At 34.6% G+C, this 11,892-nt stretch overlaps 1 protein-coding gene across 1 annotated transcript; it reads right to left on the bottom strand.

Annotated features, from left to right (window-relative positions):
- Positions 1-6,202: 6,202 nt before the first annotated feature.
- Positions 6,203-8,712, bottom strand: LOC125867708 (probable carboxylesterase 11). Its single transcript, XM_049548275.1, has 2 exons — positions 7,832-8,712; positions 6,203-6,993 (listed from the first exon to the last, which is right to left on the bottom strand). The coding sequence occupies exons 1-2, from the start codon at positions 8,491-8,493 to the stop codon at positions 6,450-6,452; spliced, it is 1,206 nt and encodes a 401-aa protein (XP_049404232.1). The 5' UTR covers positions 8,494-8,712; the 3' UTR covers positions 6,203-6,449.
- Between the last annotated feature and the right edge of the window lie 3,180 nt (positions 8,713-11,892).

The raw sequence follows: 11,892 nt of genomic DNA, 5'->3' as shown, positions 1-11,892 counted from the left end.
GAAGAAGAAGAAGAAGAAGAAGAAGAGGAAGAGGAAGAGGAAGAGGAGGAGGAGGAAGAGGAAGAGGAAGAGGAGGAGGAGGAGGAGGAGGAGGAAGAGGAAGAAGAAGAAGAAGAAGAAGAAGAAGAAGAGGAAGAAGAGGAAGAGGAGGAAGAGGAGGAAGAGGAGGAAGAAGAAGAAGAAGAGGAAGAGGAAGAGGAGAGAGTACTAAAGGCTTATAAAAAAAAGAATGAAAGAAATATTTTAGAATAGAAAGAAAGAAAAATATCTTTGTGTGGATTTGTGGATTCAACTAGTATTGCTTTCACTATTGGTTGTCATCACCTTCAGGTATTTCTTTTTACATTTCACAATGTAATCTTAAATTAATCTATTATTTTTCTTTTATATTTTGATTAAGTTGTTTATGTTAAGTTTGTTTGATTTAATCAAGTCTATTGTGATATTTGATATGATTATGTTTTATTATTATGTACATATGTATTTATTATTAATGAGGTGTTTGATTTAATTTTATCTTATCATGGAGTTGATAAGTAAACTCATGTTTTGCTAAAGGAAAAAAAAATTCAAAGTCTTTTTTTTTTGTAATTTAGTTTCTAGTCGTTTTAAGAAAAAATAAATAAATGGTTGTGTGTTTTTTTTTTTGCAAAAAACATAAAACTGGTCATTTTTGCAAAATATATAAATCTGGTCATTTTGTAAATTCTTTTAAACACACAAAAAAATCTCTAAAATAAATATATGAAATTGGTTATTGAAACAAAAATATAAATTTGGTTATATTTTGATTAGTAATTTAACTATTGGATAAGATTAACTATTTTGACAATTTTCTTTCAAAATGGAGCAATGTGATCATTTTTATAAAACTGAAAATTTTACAAGTATGGTCATTTCTGAAATTGGAATCAAATATTTTTTGTGAAAAAAAACTAATTAAGAATTAGTCTTTCACTATTTTTTTTAAAAAGAGGGCTTCGTTATTATTTTTTCAAATGAACATTTTTTTTCTTTTGTTGTTGTTGTTAAGTAATGTATTTACGTGTGTGTGAGCGTGTGTGCGTGTGCGCACACCTTTTAAACTATATCATTTGGTCCAAGAAAAAATAAATCGTTTTCATGTTTATATGTTTAAGTAAGTTCATTGATTCATTAATTTTTTAATAGTCATTATTAAAAAAGAATTGAGTCATCAATTATTAGTTTTTTTTAATAAATAAAGTTTATTAAATACCACCATGTGTTCGGTTACGATCCTTGGTGTGTATTTTTGTTATTTTTAAAAAAAGAGGTATTGTGTGTTGCAATGCTTCTAGGCAAATCATTTGTGTAAACTTAGCGACTAATACAAATTTATTTTATCCAAAATTATTTTTAGCCAAACATGAGTCAATGAAACGACCGTGCTAGAACCATGGGACTCGGGGATGCCTCACATCTTCCTCCGGTCAATAAAATTTCTTACCCATCTTTTGTTTCGTTAACTAAAAATAAAGGGTCATTTCTTTTTATTAGGAATTTATAAGGTAATTTGGAACACCCAAAAACTCAATTCCAAGAGGCGACTCTAAATTTTTTATTTTTCAAAAACTATCACTTCCCATTGAAGAGGTGTGACTTTTATATGTCACTAACTAATAACTCTAAATTAAATACTATACATGTCACTAACTAATAACTCATTCTATATTCTTGCATATAATATATTTTATACTCATACTATATTTTATCATTTGAAATATTAATTTACCATTTATAATGAAGAAATCAACATTATAATGTTAACTCAATTATTTATTATAGTTTTCACATGTCAAATTTGTTAAAGCTTGAAATAACGACACTTGACATTTGTGGAAAGTTACTTGTTATGGATATTTGATGTTGATATTCGCCTCGCCGCTAAGGATTTTGATGATACTATGATCAAAGAAAATGAAGCATCAGTCAGGATAAAGCAAAGGCTATGATTTTCTTTTGGTCACCATCTGCATGAAAGCCTGAAGGTTGAATACCTGACAGAGAAAAAAAATCACTTGAATTATGGATATGTTTGAAAGGAAGATATGACCACCTTAAGGCAACCGTATTACCAAGGACTCCTTATGAGTGAATGCATTTAGGGTTTCAAGATTTTACAATGTAATTAAGTATAATTTTGCTATATTCAGAATAACTTTTTAATTGCAATTGTGTGGAGAAACTATAAATAATGAGAACATATTGGAAAAGTCACTTATTGCCTTCCATGCCTAAAATATGATATTACAATAATAATATTGTAAAAGAGATTCTTAGAAATACTTTGATCGGTCTCATGCCTTCTAGAGGCTGAGCAATATAATGCCCTTTTTAATGAAAAATTATGAAGTCTTGTCTCACTAGAACTGTTCCATTACCAAAAAAAATATATAGTAGAAGCACATAATCAGTCTGAAATAAGATAAAATAATTGGGAACATAATAATGTGTGTGAACATTGTTGTATTTTAAAAGGTGTGAATGACTATGAAGGGTTGTGACTTTTCTTAAGAATTGCGACTTTTCTGAAAGGTGTTGACTTTTTCGAGGGTTGGACTTTTCAAAAAGATTGTGAGTTTTTCGAAATCTTTTTTTTAAAAGGTTGTGACATTTCTGATAAGACTCAAACACTTGTTCATACTACCCTTTGTTGTCTATAAATAAACGATCTCCTCTCATTTTCTGGCAACAAATTTTCTAAACTTATTCTTATTCTGCATAAACAAATTCTAGTGTACTTTACTATCTTTGAGAGGTTCGTTGATACATAGTTTTAGGTACCAATACCCAGTGAGTAAAATCGTTCTATCCTTCAAGGATATATTCCAGTAATCTTGGGTACTTGAGGGGATTAATTTTCTTAAGGACACACTATGCATTTAGTGGGGTTTGTTGCATATTATGTTTTTTTACTGTTTTTTGAAAATATACCTTAAACTTTGATGTTTCTTCGAAGCTCTGCAAAGTTATTGTTCTAAAATATTTCATAATCATGTTAGACAACAATCTTCAGGAAATTATTTTTTTATTAATAATTTGTAATCTTTTGGAGACTAAAACCTATGTGATTTTCTACTTCGTGTGAAATTTGATTGTGTCTGATTTTGGAGACTATAATCTTTTGATTTTCTTCTCCTTTGGTTTAAATAATATAAAAACTTCACCAAATAGATTAGACGATGCATTTGCTTAGATGGATATAAAAACCTCACCAATTTATTAAACATATTTGAATGAATATTTCGACTTGAACAGTATAAAACTTAACCAGGAATATTAATGTAACATCCCGCCTTAGAAAGAGCTAAATTTAGAGAGTGCTAAATTGGAAATAGCTAAATAGAGAATTTTGCAAGTTATGCTTAAGTTGTGAGTTTTGAGTCAACTTCAAACAACCATAACTTTCAGTACAGGATGAGTTATGTAGCCCATAAAATATCAAATGAAAGGTCTTGGAATCCTCTTTCCAACGCCATAGAGTTTGCTAAGTTACAAGTTCAGATGAGGGAGATATGCCCATTTGAATTTGTCTATCCAGTTAAGGAACGTTACCCAAAAATATGAGGGGTATTTCGATATTTTCCTTACCCCATCAGCTTAAAACTAAATTAGTAAATATTTTGGGGTCAAATATTATTTGAGTCAGTTTTACAAATCCTAATTTACGCTTAGGATTTTAGAAGAAAGTTCAAGAAGCGAAAAGCGGAGAAAAGAGGAAAAGGTTTAAGGCGTTCGTCAAGATTCGAGAGATTTATCAAGGGATTACGCCAAATTAAGGTATGTAAGCTTTCATAGTGTTGGGTTCGTTTACCCACACGCCATTCATGATTTACATATTCGAATTCATCCATAAAAATTGATAAATTTGAGTTCTTGAAGTTTGTGATCCATTCTTTAAGTATGAGGTTTCGTTGAATTCTTGCGATGAGGATCTTGTATTGGGTGTCGTTCTTGAGTAATTTAGAGTGGATTTCATTTTAATTATGTTGGGTCTAAGAATCCATAAGAGGGGAATCATTCGATTCTAGAGGAGTTAGGCATGAAAACGAAGCAAGAAAATTCGTCAAATTTCAGGGAAAATGGGTGGGGCGCCGCGCCACTCCGTGCGCCAGGGTCACCAGGTCCCCTACCCTTCCGACCTGCTTTCTATGTGAGTTCCCTCTAATCGTACATATGTTTTCTACTTGATATCCACACTTAAAATCTCCGTTAAATATCAAGAGATCCTTCATAACGTGAATCATAACCTTGAATTTATAATTCAAATTTAAGGTAGAGTTAAGAGTCAAGTCTTGAGAGTTCTTCCGAGTCATTTTGAGAAATCTTTTACAATCTTTTAAAACTTGTTTTAAAATTTNCAGTGCACCCCAACCCTAGTTTAGGGGCTAGCGCCCCACACCACTTAGTGCGCCAGGGTCGCCAGGTCCCCTACCCTTCCGACCTGCTTTCTATGTGAGTTCCCTCTAATCGTACCTATGTTTTCTACTTGATATTCACACTTAAAATCTCCGTTAAATATCAAGAGATCCTTCATAACGTGAATCATAACCTTGAATTCGTAATTCAAATTTAAGGTAATGTTAAGAGTTAAGTGTTAAGAGTTCTTCCGAATCATTTTGAGAAATCTTTTACAATCTTTTAAAACTTGTTTTAAGATTTGAGTACTTAAATTTAACCCAACAAAATTTATGTGTCAGCAGCTCTGTTGTATGTTTTCCTATTTGGAAATTAGTTATAATTTGAAACAAGGAAAAGAATAAAAAATAAAACCAGTGAAATCAATAGGGGCAGACGACTTTAAGACATTTGAACGTGTCCCATGAATAAGTCAATATCTGTTCAAACACATACTTAACAGGGATGAAATTGTACTATATAATATTCTGCTGTTATTTTTAATGGCGAAAAATTTCATTAAGGATGTTCACGATTTAACACATACGTATCAAAAAGAATTTTTGACCTATATATATATTTTGTATAATTTTCTAGCTTCATAATATAATTTTTCAATGAAGAATGTTCGACTGATCACACTGACCTATATATGGCTACGCCACTAGTTATTTTCTAGAAGATTAATAGTTTGAACCATTCTGCAATAAGGCTGCAAACGTGTCAAACAAAAATTATTTTTCCTGTTTGTTGATGAATAATTTAAACACATTATGTATTATTTTTTAGCAAATTTGAGCTGACTAAACTCAGCAGTTTCTATTTGACCACATAATGAAATTCAAGAATTTTCACATAGTACATATTCAAATTAGGAAGTGTCGTCTTTGTTTCTTGATCTGGCTGGAATATTTCTGTAGTCAACTACTCATCTTTTCATATTAACCAACATAATGTCACTCTTATCTGCATGAATGACATAATATCTCATTCAAGAGTATGCATTATATACTCTTAATACTGTCAAGTATAGAACAAACTAAATATATTCGAGACAAGGTAGGAGTGATTTTGGGTGAAAGATAGGATGCGGGAAGCGAGCTTGATATGATTCGGGCATGTGATGAAGTCACAAAGGATGCCCCAGTGAGAAGATGTGAGAGGTTGCTATGGATGAATTCAGAAGAGACGGAGGTAGATTGAAGAAGTATTGGGGAGAGCTAATTAGATAGGACATGACGCAGTTGCAACTTACTGGGGATATGACCTTAGATAGGCAGGTGTGGTCGACACGAATTAGGGTAGAAGCCTAGAGGTTAGTTAGGTAAGAGTATTGTCTTGTTTCCCTTACTAGTAGTCGTAGTACTACTCTTGTAGTTTCTTATTCTTCGATTTATGTTACTATCTATTGCTTCGTGTAGTTCCATTATATGATTATTGTTTTAGTAGTTTCTACTACTATTTGTTGTTTTTGTTATTATCTATTATCTCTTCTACTTTCATTACGTCTTTTTCTAAACTATATTTGCCATGAATTGAGGGTCTATCCGGTACAACCTCTCCAGCTCACCTCAGAGGTAAAACGATAATCTGCATGCATTCTACCCTCTCTAGACTCTACGTTGTGGGACTACCCTAACTTCGAAAGTAAGGCACACCTTAAATACACTGATGGTGTAAACATTTCATCTTTTACACTGGCAAAGTGGCAATGTATACAAGTTAAATCCTCTCATCAAATGGTTTCCAAGGTAGCTGAAACCGAAAAAGGAAACGGTTTACATTAAAGAGCAAATTTTCCAAATTTACATTAAATTTCAGTGTTTCTTCTGAAGTCTTAAGCTATGTACATCACTACAGTCTACATATTTTGTATATAAAAGAATGATCATGAACTAATAAATGAAACAATATAACCAGGGACAAAAATTGAAACAAAAATCTCACTTTGAAACTAAATATGTAATTAAAGGAGGTAGGCAGATACCCTAAGAGCAGGAACCTGTGCCGTCTCCTCTCTGATTCGTCACTCAATATGAAAATTCATTGCCTCTGAGGGATATATACTTTTTGACCCAAATCGAGATGTCCTCTAAGCAAGCCTGAGCTTTAGGCGTTTTCTGAAGCACGTTAAGGGTAGCAAAGTCATGCACAGCATCCTTGTAATCAAGAAGAGGGGCATCAACATTCACTCTTCGAAGTTCTTCTGAATAAGCAATAGCCCTGTCTCGCATCCAATCATACTGAGCAACCACTGTAAGCGTGGGTGGCATATGCTTCAAGTCCAAGGGTTTCTCGTTTCCGGGTTTAAGGGGATTAGCAGCTAGATGGTCCAGATTGAAATCCGTTTCCGGGAGGAAAAGTTTCCAAGCAAGAATGCATGTAGCCTTGTCGTAGAGGTAAGAGTTTGCCAGTTTCATCTCTGAATGCGTAGGAATATTTCCAATGAAGAAAGGGTACATAAGAATTTGAGCCACAACTTTTATAGGATCCAAAAGTTTCCCTGCCTCAACAGCATATCGTGCAACATAATTAGCAATGTTGGCTCCGCAGCTTACTCCAACGAGAACACACCTATAAAATCAGATTGAACCGAAGTTACAAGCACTTTCTAGTATATTTCACCTCAAGTCATATGATCTTTTCAATCTGTCATAAGCTATTTAATAAATTGACATGTATAGGTATGAAAGGAAAGTAATTTGGTTCATTTTCGCTTCTAAAGATCACCTAATATACAGACAATATTCAAAAGGAGAGGCAGGTTTTTGAGGAGGATCATATATCTTAGTTATGATTTCATACTAGAGTCTCGTCTTCCAAACTGAATTTATCACACTAAGTCACTAAAACTCTAATTTGGCCGCTCAAAACTCCTTGTTTCCCAGGTCTCGAGACCTAAAACACCATCACACAGCCATATCTGTTTGACTTACAGCTCAGGGAATCAAATGTAAACATCATTCAAAAGTCGGGGCGGGTCTAATTAGATGCATGTTTTTGCATAATCCTAGCAGATGATATGATCCATATTAAGGAAATTATTCCTCAAACAACTACCTCTTATATCCAAAATAGAAGCTGAAATTACTTAACTTAGCTGGTCCTCCCCTCCGCTCTATCTTATATGACACTTTTAGTTTGTTCGAAACAGTCAAGACACATTTCTATATTTGAAGCCTCTAGCTTTAACCTTCTCATTTTACCTTTAATGAAATACCCGTTATGACATGTGTAAGATCACAATTTCTTTCTTTAACACAGTTAACAGCACCGAACAAGAACAAAAACGAACAATGGAAGTACAAAATCAAACAAGATAAACCAAGAAAACGAAACTACTAGTAGTGATTTACTAAGCCAAAAACATCAATATTATACAACAGAACGAATTAGTAACGGAAAGTTATACCTTGAAGGATCTAGATGAGCTGCTAACCAAGGCTCAACCATAGAAGCCCCAAATCCATCCACAATTTGCCTTCCCCTATGCTTCTCTCCATTAACAATCCTCTTATCCAAACTCGACCTACTACATTCCGCCAAGTTAGCTTGCTTCCCTAACCACTTAATTGCCGCAACCCCATCTTCAAACGCAGCCGGAAATCTACTCTCCGGGGCCAACCTATACCCAACAGCAATCACAATAGCATCACAAGATTTCGCCAATTTCCTACAAAAAACATCATTAGAAACCGTATCAATACCCCCAGTTACCCAAGCACCACCATGAAACTGCAAAATCACCGGCAATTTCTTACAATTTTTCCCATTTTTTTCCGGTACATAACCCCCATAAACCCCTTCACCGGATTCCGAATTTCTCAACGAAATAAGTGCAGATTGAGGGAGGTAAATCCTGAGAGATAGAGAAGTTAAAGAATCAATATGCAGGTCCTTAGTTGCAACACCGTCGGTAGAGAAACTAGGGTTAGAAGTGATAATCGATTCATCGGCACGTGAGGCGACACCGTTAAAAGGGTGTGAAATTGGGGATTGGATTAGTGTTTGTAATCGGCGATTAAGGTTATACTTGAAGAGTAAGCTGTAAACTTTGACAATTAAGCTCGGCATATCTACTCCGATGAGAAGAAGAAACTTTCAGCAGTAGAGAAGGGATTTCTTTATTTATGTAAGAATTAAGGAAATGCGTTGAAGATTACAAGGGTTCCACCGCCGGAGAGGAATTTAGTAAAAGTTTGAGAAATTCAAGAAATGGAAGCTTCCATTGATGGAGTTGTTGTTATAACGTGTGGGCGTCAGCCATAAATCACTATGAATATGGCGCCGGATTTATTTAATCTTTCCAGATAACACGACTAATCTTTTTTATACGCCGATAATTATGCTTAATGATTTGACTTATTGGGCATTAATTTTTTTAATATATTAATTTGTTAAACTATTAAGTAATGAGATATAGGTCGATTTAGTATTGAGTTGATAATTATTGGACAAATAATATATCAATCAAATCTAAGAGATTTTTTCATTCAATCACAAATTGCTTATAGAACGGATCAACATATTAAGTACTATTACTATACTTCTTCTGTCTATTGATATTTGTCCACTGTTGACTTGACACACATCTTAAGAAACACTAAATAATAGGATAAAATTATTATTCATTTGACTTTACTAAATTTAATGCTTTGAAAAATATGTTAGATGATAAATAATATTTAATAAAAGTAGGGTTGTTCATGGTTATGGTAAAAAAATCAAACCGAACCGTAATTCGATCCAAACCAATTAAAAATCGATATTTGGTTTGGTTTGGTTTGGTCAGGTTTGGTTTCAAATTTTGAAAACCGATACTACTTGGTTTGGTTTTGATTTTAGTAAAACAAGAACTGCAAAAATAACCAAATCGAAATGAGAAAATATATTATTCTTAAATAAAATATAATTGTTTTGCTAAATTTTACTAATTAACTTAAGTCCTTAACCTTATCAATTTCTCAATCCCAACAATTAAATTTTAGCCTAACCATTACAACCATAAGTTCAAGCCCATCAAAATTCATTACTTTAATCTTTACTAACCCTACCTTACATAAAATAGTCACACTTTCTCTTAATTGAATCACTTTGTTCGTGTAATAATAACTCTAGTATTGCTTAATTGCTTAATTAAGTCCACAATAGCTTTCATGCGGATTATTCATGTACTATGTGTCTATGTCTATCACGATATGTATGTCCTCAAAAAAATCATTACTTTCAAATCGAAAAAACCAAAAAAGTCGAAACCGAACCAAACCGACAATAACCAAATCGACAGTTATTTTTCGTTTGCTTTTAAAAAAAATTGATTTTATTTTGGTTTTATTCAATAATCGAACCAAACCGAATCATGAACACCCCTAAATAGACAGAAAATATAAATTTATCTCTTAATTTATCAAACTTAACAAGTATTATTGAATAACTATTGTTGAACGGAAAAAAATACATAAATTCGTTTTCTACAATTAGAATCACAACAAGAATAGATCTGGACTCGGCTCCTCTATAGTAGTCCATCCTCCAGTTGGTCCAGTGCAGCTTTGATTCATTTTGATTGTCGATTTTCGTGTGGTATAGTACATGAATTTTTTGGTGATCCAAAATTTCGACGTCAAAAATGCCAAAAATTTTCATTGACGTCCGTTAAGACCTTAGTTATGGAGCTGATTCGCGCTAACAGCCAAACCGCCCCATTTTCAAGGTTAAACGAGCCCCGAAGCAGACATACCTCCCATTTTTTTTTATTTTCGTGTGCTAGACCATGGATTTTTTGGTGATCCGAAATTCCGTCCTAAAAATGCCGAAATATTTATAGACGTCCGCTAAGACCTTAGCTATGAAGTCGGTTGGCCCTAACAGACAAACCGACCCATTTTCAAGGTCAAGTGAGCACCGAAGCAGGCATACCCCCCATTTTGCCGATTTTCGTGTGCTATAGTCCATGGATTTTTGGTGATCCAAAATTTCGCCGTCAAAGATGCTGAAATTTTTCATGGACGTTAAGACATTAGCTATGGAGTAGGTTGGACCTAACGGCCAAACCGGCCCATTTTCAAGGTCAAACGAGCCCCGGAGCAGGCATACCCCCCCATTTGCTGATTTTCGTGTGCTATAGTCAATCGATTTTTTGGTGATCCAGAATTCTGACTACAAAAATACTGAAATTTTTAACAGACATCTGTTAAGACCTTAGATATGGAGCTGGTTGGCCCTGACCGCCAAACCGGAACAATTTTCAAGGTCAAACAATCCCCGGAGCAGGCATACCCCCCATTTTGCCGATTTTCGTGCGTTATAGTCCATGAATTTTTTGATGATCCAGAATTTCGACGTTAAATATGCCAAAAATTTTCATGGATGTCCGTTAAGACCATAGTTATGGAGCCAATTGGCCCTGAAGGCCAAACAGGCCCATTTTCAAGGTAAAATGAGCCCCAGAGCAGGCATACCCCCCATTTTGCCAATTTTCACATGCATAGTCCAAGGATTTTTTTGTTATCCAGAATTCCGACATAAAAAATGTCAAATATTTTCATAAACGTCTATTAAGACCTTAGCTACGGAGTTGGTTGGCCCTGAAGGCCAAACCGACCCATTTTCACGGTAAAATGATCCCCAGAGCAGGCATATACCGCATTTTGCCAATTTTCGTGTGCTATTGTCCATGGATTTTTTGGTGATCCAGTATTGGGACATAAAAAATGTCAAAATTTTTCATGGACGTCCGTTAAGACATTAGGTATGGAGTCGGTTAGCCCTGACGGCCAAACCGACCCATTTTCAAGGTCAAACGAGCCTCGGAGAAGACATACCCCACATTGTGCTGATTTTCGTGTGCTATAGTCCATGAATTTTTTGGTGATCCGAAATTCCATTGTCAAAAATGCCAAAAAAAATTATGAACATCCGTTAAGACATTAGCTATGGAGCCTGTTGGCCCTGACGGCCAAACCGGCCCATTTTTGAGATCAAACGAGCCCTGGAGCAGGCATTCCCCCCATTTTACCATTTTTCGTGTGCTATTGTCCATGGATTTTTTGGTGATCCGGAATTCTGACGTAAAAAATGCTAAAATTTTTCATGGACGTCCGTTAAGACCTTAGTTATGGAGCCGGTGGCCCTGACGGCCATACCGGCCCATTTTCAAGGTCAAATGAGCCCCGAAGTAGGCATAAACCCCATTTTCCTGATTTTCGTGTGCTATAGTCCATGGATTTTTTGGTGATCCGAAATTTTGACATCAAAAATGCCAAAAAATTTCATAGACGTCCGTTAAGACCTTAGTTATGGAGCCGATTGGCCTTGACGGCCAAACCGACCCATTTTCAAGGTCATACGAGCCCAGGATGAGGCATATGCCCTATTTTGTCGATTTTCATGTGCTATAGACTTGAGATTTTTTGGTGGTCCGGAATTCAGACGTCAAAAATGTAGAAATTTTTCATACACGTCCGTTAAGAC

This window comes from Solanum stenotomum, chromosome 6 (genome assembly GCF_019186545.1).
Source record: "Solanum stenotomum isolate F172 chromosome 6, ASM1918654v1, whole genome shotgun sequence".
Taxonomy (NCBI): Eukaryota; Viridiplantae; Streptophyta; class Magnoliopsida; order Solanales; family Solanaceae; genus Solanum; species Solanum stenotomum.
Note: the sequence above shows the minus strand (reverse complement) of the source record. Positions and strands in the feature narration are given on the sequence as shown.